This window comes from Podarcis gaigeae, assembly GCF_964106915.1.
Source record: "Podarcis gaigeae genome assembly, chromosome: 3".
Lineage (NCBI taxonomy): Eukaryota > Metazoa > Chordata > Lepidosauria > Squamata > Lacertidae > Podarcis > Podarcis gaigeae.
Window position 1 is genome coordinate 36,411,933 of NC_139680.1, and position 14,787 is coordinate 36,426,719.

A 14,787-nucleotide genomic window follows, 5' to 3' on the forward strand; every position below is an offset into this window, starting at 1 on the left:
GATAGGGGAACAGTCTCCCTTGAAAGGTGGTGGACTATTTCCTAGGTTGGATGGTCATCTGTCATGGATGCTTTAATTGAGATTCCTGCATTGTGGGGTGTTGAATTAATGACTTTCGGGGTCCCTTCCAACTCTACAATTCTATGATTCTATGTTACACCCAGCTGTTCCTAACTTTACCTCCTTGTTTAATTGTTTTTAGTAAAAGCAGCCTTGGACACTTGGAGCTGTCTGAGGTGCTGAAACTCTAGCAGTCTTGCTGTCACACCATCCAGAGGTTTACAAGGATTAGCTGGTGGAGAAGTAATTTTGTCCCATAGAAAACAATTCAATAATCTGGGATTTTGATGTAGTGCTGAGTGATATGTAAGCATTTTTTTAAAAAAAATATTCTGTAAATGCTAATGAAGCTGAAGATAGAGACCAACATTAGTATACTCATTTTGCAGGGAATGGAACCATGACCGAGACAGCATGAATGATGCATTTTTTTTTTCTGTATATGGGAGGTCTTATTTATTTTCATGCCTTTATATCCTGCCTTTCTTTCATCATGGATCTCAAAGCAGCATGCATTTCACCTATCCAGGCACTGACCAGACCCAGACCTGCTTAGCTTCAGCAAAGTTGTGAGATTGTGACCATCTTCTGGAACCTGGTAGTGTAGTTAGTATACTGCAACCCTGAAGTGTAGTCCAGTGTTGGTTACTTTGGGTTTTTAAATAGAAATGTGGTGGTGGCTGTGAAGCTGATTGTAGCAACTGTGCAATTAATTAAAGCTGGAGCAGCTGAAGGGAGCCAGGTAAATAATTGAGGATTAGAGTAGTGAGTGGAAACACATCTGGATTCCAGCTTTACCCTCAGATGAATAGCATATCTGCCTACTTAAAGCACTTAAAACCCCTCCACTTAAACACCAGTCTTCTCATGAGGCAAGCTGGGGAAAAGTTATATGAAACTATGACATTTTGTTTCACACTTAGGTATTTGAGCATCGTTTAGCTGGCAAATGAATTGACTGTGAATCAGAAGGATAGACAGATAAATGCACTCTGTATATAAAGCTAAAAGCATCAATTTGTTAAATATTGACTTGTGAAATGATCCAGCTTCCTCTTGGCCAAATCTGCAAGAATAAATTATGAAAAGCCAATTGCAGAGTGCGGGGGGGGAGGGCAGGGGACAATTTCAAAGCATATCATCTTGCCTCATTTTTGAAGATTTTGAAAGTGCAACCAGTCTGCATGAAAGTCAGTGTCTCCTGCATGCAACTGTGCACTTGATTTGGCCCAGGGGAAAGTCTGAGTGGGCAAGTGACCTTTGCAACAACCTGCAAGGAATGGGATTTTTTCAAACTGGGAATCCAAACCAACCTCAGCCCCATATTTGTTTTGCAGTATTATCAGTGGATTGCAATGTTGGGTGGCCATAACTCCACCCTCTCTTTGCATAGCCAAACAACTTGTTACTTTGTTCCATTTCTCTCTGAGGAGGGCAAAAAAAGAAAGAAAGAAACTGAGCAATCAACAAGAGTAAAAGAGATGCAGAGAAAGAACTTTAGACTTCCCACTCTCCTTCTTAGCCCTCTGCACTCCTTATTTTTCTCAACTAGTATCTCTTGCCAATGTGGTAGTTGATCAGTGGTGTCACCTCAGGGGTTTCTGTGACTCTACCACAAACAAGTACATGGGTTTTCTTTTCCCAACATTTTTGGATGCTGATTGTGCCTAGTCCTAATTGTGCTACTTTGGGTTCTCCTTAGGGTCTGCCCCCCCCCCCCAAAGAAAATTTTAAGGTTGGGAGGTTGGACACTTTTATTTTTATTTTAATACTTCAGCAACTCTTTGGATGCCCCAGAGTTGAGGGTCCTTTGGAAGGAAGGATGGGATATTAATTTAATAAATAAGTCTGCCGAGACCTCCCTCTGGATACATGTACCATTCTGGATACATAATTGGCGCACAGCTCTGAACATCACAAATCATGGTAATGATACTCTGTTGTTGGCTTTGGTAAGACTTTGTCCTAGTTTTAATTTAATGTTTAGTGCTGCATTATTATTTGAGGTCCCAATAGGATAGCATGATGGGGCATAATTTAATGAATACAAGGCATCTCCTTCCTATGAATATTACACATTAGTCTATCCATCTGGTGCTTTGATTATCTGCCACAAAGAATCTTGCTCTCTGGACATCTGGGTGACTGGGACGAACTGATCGTTTGTATTCCATAAAAGAAGTGAGCATATACTATGGAGGGATGCAGAATTTAAATACACTGATTTATCTTTTTATGTCTCTGAAATGGCTGTCTATTGTACATGCAAAATATGACTCAATAAATACACTTTTAGAGGAATAATAATAATAATAATAATAATAATAATAATAATAATAATATGCAATAATGGTGATTCTCTGGAGGGTGGCAGACCTACAGATCTACAGGCCTCATCAGCATGAGCAATAGAGTGGGTGAGAGAGAGACAAACCAGGGACATTTTGAAGAACGGGATTAAACTGCATTTATTTATTTATTTATTTATTTAATCCGGTACTACAGCTTTTTACTCTTTTACTACAGGTTGGATCCAGACTAAATTAAAAATACTCTCAGAAATCAAAACTTCTAGAGGGTGGTATCTGTGTAAAAACAACGAAGAGTCTTATGGCACCTTAAAAGACTAAAAATGCAATTCTGTGCACACTTACCTGGGAGTAGGGTTTATTGAAGTCAACAGAACTTGCTTCTGAGTAGACACACATTGTCTCGTCCTTTACATGTTCTACTATGTCATGCTGTGTACATACAGAGAAAGAAAGAGATCCTATTCTAACCAGGCATTGTTTTAAGTCATGTCTATGGCATGTGTGAAGCACAATATGATCCTAAGCATATTAACCCAGAAGTATTTTGAAGTCCTTCGTGATTTACATACTAGTATGTGCACTTAGGATGCAGCCTTAGTGCGTTCCGTAGCACACAGAATTTGAAGAAAAGTTGTCCCTATGCAATTAAAAGTTCATTTTAAAGAGGCCGTCATTAGCTCAGTGTTTGTGTGAATTGGCCTTCAGAGGACACAGCCCCATCACTCTCTCACCAGTAGGCAACATGATATAATTAAAAATATTCACAAATGCAACTCTGTCTTAGGAGTTATGTGGCAGATTTAATTTTGCCCTCTGTACTCTTTTCCTCCAGTCCTTGAAAATGTATTGCAGAGCCCAGTTGCTCAGGGAATGTGGGAGGGGAGAAGTGAGAGATATTTCAAACAAAGGGAGCATCTGAACTCAAAGATTGTGTCTCCCTGCCCTGCAAAGAAGGGTTTGCAACAAATGTCTTGGACCAGCCCTGATTTATTATGACAAAAGCTTTTGTGGGTTAGAGCCTACTTTATCAGGTGCATGAAGTATTGTTTTCAGTTGGCCGGTATTGCATACATTTTAAACTTCAGTTAAACTTTAACTTCAATTAAAGCTGTGGTTTTTTGCATCTTGAGACATTTATTTACAATCCACCCACCGTGTGTGTGTATGTGTGTGCGTGCGTGCGTGCGTGCATGCATGCATGCATGTGTAATGCAAACACACATACTTGCCAACTGAGGAATACACCTCATCCACAAAATGTTATTCCATAATAAATTAGTCTTTAAAGTGCTTCAAGACACTTTATTATTTTTAATTTAATAGATAAAAAGAAACATTTCAGACTGTTGTTCCCTGAAGGTATGATTCATAGGACACTTATTTACTTATTTATTTGTTCGGTTGAATTGAACTATATTTCAGGTATGATAATCTTCCCCAACATTTTCCATTGTTCCTTGTGGAGTTAGGTAACAAGATACCAAATCTGGATAATATAATCACACCCAATTTTTGTTTTAGCCTACACACTAACGGATAGTCTAAATCCCCTAATTTGAGACAAGAACATGCAGCAGATCTGAAATAACTAACATTTTAATTAAATATACCATATTTAGCTGTTTTATGTCTCTCATTTATATAGGCATTCTTGCATAACTGCTTATTGTGAACCCTTAATGCAAAGTGATTTGTCTGTTTTGTATATGCAGAACAAACCCATTACTTCTGTTCTAGCATAAATAATGAAGACTAGTTATATCTTTATTTAGGAGCTAGGGAAAACTTGTGCTGATCTTACCCCGTGTGAAATATGAATCTTGTCCAGTTTCCCCCTTTAAACATACACTGTTTTGCCAATGCAGGAATATGTTATAAAATCAATAAATGTCTAATTCATCCCTTTAATACATGCCATAAGCTGCTTCCAACCACTGCTCCCCAGTTCTTATGGAGTAAATTATCTCTGGTTTTCTGCTGGTGCTACTGTTTGGTCTTAAAAACTATGTGCCTCCACTGCCCTGATCAGGTAAGAGAGTAGAACCTTGAATCCAACTGGCTCTGATGGATCAGTCTGCTTACATGATGCCAGTCCTTTGAAAGGTAAAGTCTGAGCCCTGAACACTGATGTCTGGGTACCATTCAGTCAGTGGGAGCCTGGCTGTACTGAATGCCCCCCCCCCCAGGAAGCATGCAATTGTTTTCTGAAATGCAGAAGAGGCTGGGATTGATGTGATAAAGTGCTACCTATTGGAATTTGACTTTCCACAGTACTCTCACACAATAAAAGCTTGAAAGAGCCTTAAATGTAGCCTTTCTAAAGTGATGCTATAATACATAACCGGGTTAATTTGAGACTGAGAGCCAGTTGTCAAGCAGTGTAGAACAAGATCTGTAGAACTGATACCTTAATTTGAATCCTTGCCTCTATTTGAATTACAATTTCCTTTAAAATGAAATCGGCTTATGAGAGGTTCCGTACCATAATTTTTCTGTTGTGACTGCTTTTAAAGGTGTCCCTGTTGTCTCTCTTTTGCCCCTCTCTGGGGCACTTGTAGTAAATTGGTTATGCACATCATTGCCTGTGTACAAATGGCATGAACTCTATTAGCCTTCTTGTAAAATGATTAGAAAAAGCGGTGTGCAAAAAAACAATTATCGCTCTGGCTCGCATTAGAAATGGGGCTCTGAGCAGATTGTTTATCATCTGTATGAATGTGAATAATGGTACATAGGACCGTCGGAGGCTTAGAAGTAGCCTGAATCTTACTTGAAATAGGCAATGTTGCCATGGTATCATGCTCAGATTGTTAAAGCCACAATAACAGTGATTTCTATATAACAAAGGCATTATTATTTTTTTAAAAATGGAGGGGGTGAGTAAACAAAATTTCAGCTTACCCTTTTCAGCTCAGGCCTGCTATTAATTGTGCTATTTTCCACTCTTGTCACAATGATAACAGATAAGTGGATGAGCACTCTCATTAAAAACTAATATTCCATATTTGCATTTGGAACTATGGCATGCCGGTATGTGTTTACGTGTTTGATTTTACTGTAATAGCATGCTGGGTTTTGCAAATCCTATGCATGTTTTCTCAGAAGAAAGACCCCAGTGTTCAATAGAACTTACTCACTGGTAAGTTGAGTTCAGGACTTTAGTACATCCTAAATATAGTTACTATATAAAGTTCCCCATTCAATACAATTTCCAGGTTCCGGTGGAAAGCTAAACTATAATTTGTTTACCTCAACTCTGTTTCATTTGTACATCCATACCTGACCAGGTTTACTAACCACAGCTTGTTGGGGATCAGCAAACCCGGAATATAAAGAATGTGTTGACGTTGTATTGAATGTATTGAAGTTGTTTCATAAATATCACCTTACACTTTACACTAACTAGTTTGTTGTTGTATTCAGTCTTGGGAACCTGGTTTGGGTCACCTGGCTGCAGAGATATGAGGGGAAAGCACCTTGAAAATGAAATAATGCAGCTAAAACACTTTTACTGGTGCCTTCATAGACCTTGACCACCCTCCTATCTCTGTGTGGCAACACGCTCTTTCCCCACCCTTCCATCTGCCCTGTTGAATTATGCCTTTTCAGCCTGGCTAGGTTTTTTTTTGGGGGGGGGAGGATTAAAGGGTGCATTCTACTTTCACTTATATCTAATGATGATACATGTTAAATGCACACCTTCGCTCTCTTAGCAAACCATATCAAGAGCTCAACTGATGCAACTGCACAGCTGCTTGCTCACTAAACAGAATTAATTTTGTAATAAAGAAAGCTGTCTCTACTGAGAGATTGGATACAGATGGAGTAAGACGATTTCTGGGTTGGGCAAGTGAAGGTTCTTAGGACTGTGGGTGCTGGTGTCAGTTCTGTTTGTGTGTGTCGAGAGAGGTTAAGGGTTGCACGGATGAACAGATAATTTGAATGCCATGTGAGTTGAGAATCCTGTTTTTCACTGCTTTTGATGGGGGTGGGGGGATGTGAAGGGGTCTTAGCCTTTCCACATGAAAAGGCATTTGAGTTTGCAAGGAATATATGGGGAAAGTGCTTGTAGGAGGCTTGAATCATTGAAGCCAAGGATGGTTGCAAGTGACTGGCTGGGAAACCCAGCCAGAAGGGCGGGGCATAAATAATAAATTATTAAATTATTGTTATATGACTGAGCTGTCAGAGAGGCCTTGGGGCTTTTTGCTTTATTTTTTCGGGTTTTGTTTTGTTTTGTTTTGTTTTGCTGAGGTGCAGTTCTGCTTCCAATTCCTGCTGTTGGCCAATAGAAAGAAAACTGGTGACACAGTGGTGCTCTTAGTAGCTTTTGGGCAGTGCAACTGGCTTGGAATAGCAGTCAGAGTTTCACAGAGGAGGCAGAGGTAAAGGAAATCAATATTAGTGGGGCTGGTGCAAGACATTAGCCCACCTGAGCTGGGTGGTAGCTCTGCCACTTCTCCTGTCTGCATCACTCTGGGACTCAGAGCAAGGCATTCTGGATGGTGTGGCCCAGGAAAGCACCTGCACTGCTGTTGCCTTGATATGCTGGTTGGAAATTAGGTTTAAAATTAATTTAAAGTTCATCTTTTGATTAACTTTAAGCAACTTCCATCCACTGTAGAGACCACTTGGGATTTATACCAGCATATAAGCAGACATAAAATTGCACTGTAATTAAAAATAAGTAAAATTGTTATTTTAAAAGTTTATTTTAGTTTTAAAAGTTTTTTTTTTTACTCTTATCCCCTGCCTTGGAGTGATTTGTGGAGTAGTGGGGCTTCCATCGTGCCCACAGCCTTGCTGGGGCAGAAGAAGGAAGTACAGACAAAACACTTTGTTGATCTTGGCTGATTGAACCCTGCTCCACCCAAGCCGAATCACCCAGCCCCTCTGCCTGATGTAAAGCTAGTAAGAGAAAAACAACAAAAGCTGCCACCGTCACCACCAAATATGACAACAGCATTAAGCAGTTGCAAAAACTATATAGTACAGTGGTACCTCAGGTTACAGACGCTTCAGGTTACAGACTCTACTAACCCAGAAATAGTACCTCGGGTTAAGAACTTTGCCTCAGGATGAGAACAGAAATCGTGCTCTGGCGGCACGGCGGCAGCGGGAGGCCCCATTAGCTAAAGTGGTCCTTCAGGTTAAGAACAGTTTCAGGTTAAGAACAGACCTCCAGAACAAATTAAGTTCTTAACCCGAGGTACCACTGCACTGCCAAAAGCAGGTTTAAAATACTAGATAATGAAACTACATTAATATCAGTTTTACAAAGCGTGACAAACTAAACATGATGTGCCTGGCACTGAAAAGAGATCAAAGTAGGCACCTAGCGGGCCTCTCTATTCAGCAAAATAATAATGATAATGATAAATCCTACAACTATTATCAGTGAGCCAGTGGAGTTGGGGAGGGGAAACCTCGAAGTTATCTCCCACTGTGCCATGAATGTACTCTGCATAACTCCATGCTGGTGCTGTATAAATAAGAATAAATAATAATTTTGGGCAATTAACAATCCGTCAGTTCAGTTTCTCACTTCCCCATTTGTAAATTGGACATATCAGTTACCTGCCTCAAAGGGTCGTTGTGAAGGTAAATTTAAAAAAAAAGTTTGCATGGAACTTCGCTCACCAAATGTGCTGTGCAAGAGAGTAATAAAACAGTAATAATTACATTTCACAGTGAGCAGTAATGGGAAATGGCTTGTGAGCTGCTGGTTGCTGGGTTTTTTTGCTTTGTGCAGAAAAAGACTACAGACTGCTAATATGTCAATCTACTTAATGGGGCTTGTTTTCAAATCTTATTAGGCCTGTGCAAGGGATATCGGCATTGTTATTGCTTCATTAGCCTGGTTCCAGAAGTTATATCTCCCCAAGCAATTCGCAACATCCTCTCCCTAGTTCTGTCATTTTTAATCAGTTCAGAATATGCTCTGAAGACAGAGCTCCGCTATGTCCTTCCATGTGAGTTTCAGGGCAGGAGCCAACAGAGAGAATAATCCCTGCTAAGATATTGAACCTGGCTGACAAGCGAGAGAATCAAGGCCACAACATCCATCCACAGACTATTAGTTACGTATAAGCTTGTCTTCTTCATGGTTCATATCCTTATAAGGCTGCAATGCTATGCACGCTTACCTGTGAGTCCGTCCCATTGCATTTGATGGTGCTCATTTCAGAGCAAACATGTACACCGCACACATTATTTTTAATTATTATTTGAAATATAACCCTCTAAAACTTTTTATTAACCCCCTTTTCCTCATAGTCAAAATTTATTAGTGTGATCTTTTCTCAGTGCTACTGCTGTGAAGGTTAAAGCAAGTGTTCTTTTGATTCCCCTCCTTCTTCTTTTATTCTTTTTCTTAATAGTGGCCAGCATTCAGAAGCTTCCTGCGGCATCTGTCCTCACAGACATCAATTTCCCCATGAAAGGAAGGAAAGGAATGGTCGACTGGGCACGAAACTCAGAAGATAGGGTTGTCATTCCAAAAAACATCTTCACCCCTATGTCAACAGGTAAAAACTAAAAGAGCGCTTGTCCTCATATTTTCTTAGGAGAAGACAGAGGTTGGGCCTATCACTTTACAGAAGCTTTGTAATAACCTCCCATTTTAAAGTACACAGAGATCATTATTCTCTTCTGCATACAGTGGTACCTTGGTACCTCAAAGTTAATCCATTTCAGAAGTCCGTTCGATTCCTGAAAGTGTTCGAAAACCAAGGCGCAGCTTCCAATTGGCTGCAGGAGCTTCCTGCACTCAAACGGAAACCGTGTTGGATGTTCAGCTTCCGAAAAACGTTTGCAAACCAGAACACTTACTTCTGGGTTTGTAGCGTTTGGGAGCCAATTTGTTCAGGAGCCAAGCCATTCAAGAACCAAGGTACACTGTACATACATTACATAAATGAGGGACAGCTGGGAGGACAGGAGGTGAGGAGAGGGCTCTTATGAGACCCATGGTTATCCCTTTTCCACACACAGACTTACCTTACATTGCTAGGAGTATAGCGCATGCATCTAAAAATGTGTAGTATGAATACAAATAAATCTTGGCATCATGCAGGTATACTTGACAGGCAACTGAGATTCACTGTGGCTTCCTGTTAAGTACACCCTTTGTGCCAAAACCAGGTTTCTTGTTGCATAATGTGTGAAACGCCTTCCATTCGGGAGTGGGCGTTAGTGTAGAGACTGGCTCCTACAGTGACTTTCCTAAGGCAATATGCATTGGCTTGATATTTCAGAATTAGAATACAATAGCCGAATTCCTGCTGTGGAAATCTGTGTTCTTCAGTGTTAAAGGGGGTGGGGGAAGTCCTCTAAAAATAACTCCTATGGATCTTTCATAATCAGGGCAGAATATATCATGAAATGCTGGTACGGTTTAGCGGCCAATGATGAATCTCACAAAACAGCCAGCCTTCTGAGTGCTTTAAATCTTGTGAGATGTTCCAATTGTAGAGACCTTTCCCTCCCCGCACCCTAATATATCATATTACAGTTTTATGACAGCATACTTGGAAATATATTTCGCATTGCGATGATGATTTCTTTAAAGATAGAACTTCTTCCACAATGATAAATACCCTTTCACGTACCCATATGCTGACTATGTTGGAAAGGCAAGAAATTTAACGTACACACTGTTTTCCCTCTCTTCCCCACTTTCATTTTAGATCTAGATGAATCCACCGTATTTGTTCTTGGAGCAGTACTATACAAAAATTTAGAACTGATTTTACCCACCTTAAGGTATGTGTTGTGACTAGGAGACAGCATGATTTATATTACTTCAAAAATATGCATCTGGGATGTATTGAGTTGAAAACTGACGGCAATTGCCATGGGTTTTTATGCAGTACAAGACTTTCCCCCTCAGTAGAGTAGGGATGGACAACTTGGCCTGGGGCCTAGATCAGATTATTTTCCTGCCCTCCCATCTCACCAGCTGAACTCTGTCCTGCCTGCTTCTCCACTCCTCTCTGGGATCAGCCCTAATTTGAGAGTTAGAGAAATTCTAAGGAAGGGGTAAAATAAACATGGAGATGCAGAAGACACTGGACCATCTAAAGCAGGAATGGGGGATCTTTTCTGACCAGTGAGTCAGATCCTTATCTCCTCACCTGTTGGTGGGCCAAATTTGACAGGTGGGTGGAGCTTCCCCCTTGTCAATCAGCTGATACTATGCTTTGAAGTCCCAATTGGGAGGGGAGGAGAGGAAAGCTGTCCTTTGAAGGACAGGTCTTCCTCCCATTCTGATCAAAAAGGAGGGGGGAAAGATACCTTTTGGAAACACCAACTACCTTGGGGGAAAGTCCCTTGAATGCTGCACAAGTGGTGCACAATCGGCTGGTTGACAGATGGACATGGTTTAGGGAAAATGGCATCGTGGGCCACCTTAGACTCCCAGGGAACTCCCAATTGACTCCCTGGCTGGAGGTTCCCCACCTCTGATCTAAAGGAAGTGGAGTGAGCTGAGATGGAGACGAGGGAGCTTCTGTGGCAATGCAGGAGAAGGCAGCAGCAGCAGCAGCAGGTGAGGAGGAAGAAGGCAGGCCTTGGGGACTGAGCAAAATTACCTACTTGGCCCATAAATGGAAAAAGGAGCCATAGGTGGTTTGGATTTCCCCCAATGCTGACAAAAAATGCATAAACTCTGCAACTTTTAATTGCACTTTTATCTGATCTTTCTTTTTGAACTTTGTACTGCTATTGTTTAGTGTTTTGTTCATTTTTGTAAACTGCCCATAATTCTAAAATAAGGCAGCATACACATGTTTTGAATATAGATAAGTCCTTCACCATCACGACTGCTTTCAGAAGCACAATTCTATTTAGAAATTCGATTAGAGGCTGTCCTGGATTTGAAGCTTGAAATCAATGTGATACGCTGCCTTTATTTAGCCCTCACTGAGACATAACCTCTGCCCTCCATCTCCTTTCCTGTGGAAAAAAAGACTTCCCTGACTTTAATTGATAGTTTCCCTACATGCAGAACCGTGGAATTAGATATTATCAAACACTTTTCTGTCTGGACAGTTGGGAGGCCCTTCCTCACACCTCTGTGCATTTCTCTTCAACAAGACAAATTTAGAGGAATTTTGGTAATACTGAAGCATGGCACAATTTGTACCTATCACCACATCACTGATCTCACAGGTTCCGTTTTCGCAATCAGTATAGGCTTTCTTCCTGTTTAACATAAGTTTCATGCCAGAAGTGTCTTCAGGCGTTTCACAAACTCATAAACAATAAGTGGAGGCTCATTAAACATAAACTCTTCCAGAATAACTGAAACGCCGGTCTTTATTTAAAAACAGTCTGAGACTCAGCACGACTGGGTTTCATACATTAAGTACAATGATGAAGGGGCCAGATTCATAATAATGTGAGATTCAAAGTGGGCTCAGTTAGATAACTGTACTCAGTCATGAGGTTTGACATGGCACATAAGCAGCTCCGTTGATGGAAATGGAACAAAACTGATGGAATGCTTGAAAAGCTAATCGAACCATTTTATGCCCAGCATGATATATATAAGGGGGAATATGTATGTATTGTAATCCAATCTGCTTTTGCGCTCTGCTATTTATTGCATGCTTTTGAGTCACTTTCCAAGTCACTTCCAGCACACAGAGATTTAGGTGCAGCACTTCATAATATGAATGGTTGTTTCACAACTGCCTCTGCATATGGCATTGACAATATGCCTTTTACCATTAAAAATGTCTTTACTGCAGATGTTTGACTTTCTCAAGGGAGTATAGAACACTAATTTACAGTGTTGTTGAAAAGAGAGGAAACTTGTTCAGAGTCGGATAACCACGATATTTATTCCCAGTGATTCTGCAGAGAGAGAATATTAAAATATATTCCTGTGCTTAGTAGATTTTGTCTTGTGTTTCTCAGCAGTTGATTCTCTGCAATAAGTACATGCAGTAGGAGTGCTTCATTGCACGGTAGCAGAAATGTGAACTGGAAATATAAGGGCTTTTAAAAGAGAAAAGCAAAAACCAAATGCTGCAGCATGTCATTCATTCCATTAACATAACATGGCATATGCTGTCCCTCTTTGACTAAAATGAATGGAGAAGATCTTGAAGGGCAGGAAACTCCAAAGAGCACCTACCCCTGCAATGAGTCTCTGGACTGAGTTGCTGTGTTTATTATTGTTATTATTGTTCATTTTTGTAAGATTTTACCACTTTCTTCAAAATGGGTTTTTTTCCTTCTGTTTAGCTTTGCATCTTAAACCCCAATTTCTCCTGCATCTTTTATCCATCTCAGACATAACAGAAAATTTTCCAGCTGGCGAAGGGATTTGCTAAATATTTGTCAGATTGATATTTGGGGGGGAGTGGGGGTAATTAATCTGTGAATGTTGCCAAAGTAGGAAACATCATCGGTCCAACTGATGGTTTAAGTAGGAGCTGCACATTCCTGTCTCCTTTTAAAGGTTTAGTAAAATATAGGACAGATGAATGTTTCAGTGCTACTATACAAACTTATACAGCCATGAATAAAGGAATTTTGGACTTTGCATGAAAATATAAACAGGAGATGAAGGGGATAACTGTACCCCATCACCCTGCAAGAACTGATAATTGATGTATGTACTGCTTTCAGACATGCAGTATATCACGATATGCACTGCATTGTAATAAGTTTTGTAGGAAATGCTGTGCTAATTTTTGAAATAACCAGCACAGAAAACAGGGTACTTTAGTTAGGAGTAGGTGAGTGTAGCTGAGTAGGCTCCCCCTGTCTTAAATGTCCATTGTAAGGCACAGACACCAGGGCAAGCCACATGTCATCTCGGGCTCAGGGCCAAAGGCTTAAGCCAAAAATCCCTTTTTCCCTCATTGAGCCTTCACATGGGTAACATAGTAAGAGTACTTCCGAGAGTTTCTAACGTTGCTTCTAGAATCGAACCATGAACAGTTCTGTTTGCAATTTCTCTCCCTCTTCTTACATTTACTCACTTTTACATTGATGAAACGCTGCAAAATAAATAAATAAATGAAACAAGCAACCCTGGCATCCATGTATGCGCTTCTGTGCATTAGGCAAACACTCCACAAAGGGAGTGTACAACTGTATATATGCAGCCACATAAAAATGCTTCCCCCACCCCCCAGTGTTTCTCAATTTGCAGGTATGCGCTGGCAGTGTAAGGGGAGGGGGGGAAACAAACAGGAGAGGGCCGAAAGCTGTATAACAGTTCTTTGCACCACATTCAGAAATAAGTAATGAAACAATGGCAAATTGCTAACATAAGGGTTGGGTGGTTTAGAACACCAAAATCCAGATAATTCCAGTACCATCTGTATCAAAATAATTAGCATTAGAGTCCCCTGAAGTGAAATTCTACTAAATGTATTCTCCTACAGACAGAAGGAAAAGGAAGCATTCTTTGCCAGTTCCCCCTCTTACCACCCCCACCCACTGGATCCGAACCCTTTTGTTCGTGGAAGAGCAGATCTGGATTGAACCCATTACATTACATTTTTCTTTGGTGATGGGTTTTTGGGGGTTTTTTTTTTTGTAAGCTTGCATCCCACAATGGCAATACTTGTTGCCCCCACCATTCACCACTGATATCTGAAGTGGTGACCCTGAGTAGCTTCTGCCGCCTCAAAACACCCTTCAGAATCAACTGGAAAGAAAATGGCAGAGGGCCAAAATGTGAGGCAATGCTTCTTTAAAACAGGACAGCTTATTAAGGCTGCTGTCATCAAAATACATTTTACGCAAGAATACCTTTAAAACAAATGAGGCTGTTTTGGTGGAAGTAGTTTGATGATTGTCACCTGGGGGACCAATCTGAGGACCGAGAAACTGATATAAACTGTCCACATGATTTTGGTGGGCATGAGGTCAACTCCTCCTGGCCTCATAAATGAGAATCCCAGAGGAAAACAATGGGGCCTCACCAGCGTAAGTGATCTGTGAATTGAAACCCTTGGGTATCTTTCGAACAATCTCGTTGTTCATTCATATATGGAATGAAATGGGTTTTAAGTCTCTCTGGTTATAGATCAGAAAAATTGATTCTGAGGAAACTCATTGCTGTCATCCATCTTAACTTTTTCAGTTAGCAGTCAGCAAAACAGCCAGGCCAGAACTTTGCAAGAAATATGTTTTGTTTTGTGTAAAACAAGCCTACTGAGTTCACCTTGAGATAAATGAATTTACAGCCATTTAAAGACCTGCCTGAAGGTTTGTGTTGTCAATCTGTCTCTTTAATCAATGAATCATACTTAAGGAATGGCTCTTGGATCAGCACGAGGGCTTTCTTTAATTCTTCACCAGGTCTAAGAACAGGGGGAATTGTATTTACAATAAATGGCATGTAGGGATATTAATTTAAATTCTCATCTAGTAATATTCTCTCTTTGCTTGA

The 14,787-nt window shown here is 40.5% G+C and overlaps 1 protein-coding gene across 5 annotated transcripts in view; it reads left to right on the top strand.

Annotated features, from left to right (window-relative positions):
- Window positions 1-14,787, top strand: part of ADGRB3 (adhesion G protein-coupled receptor B3) — a 455,754-nt gene that overhangs the window by 239,549 nt on the left and 201,418 nt on the right. For all 5 annotated transcript variants that reach the window (XM_083729828.1, XM_083729825.1, XM_083729824.1 and 2 more), the window contains 2 exons: window positions 8,753-8,899; window positions 10,061-10,136. In XM_083729828.1, coding sequence (XP_083585954.1) covers window positions 8,753-8,899; window positions 10,061-10,136 — 223 coding nt within the window. The remainder of the gene's footprint in view (window positions 1-8,752; window positions 8,900-10,060; window positions 10,137-14,787) is intronic.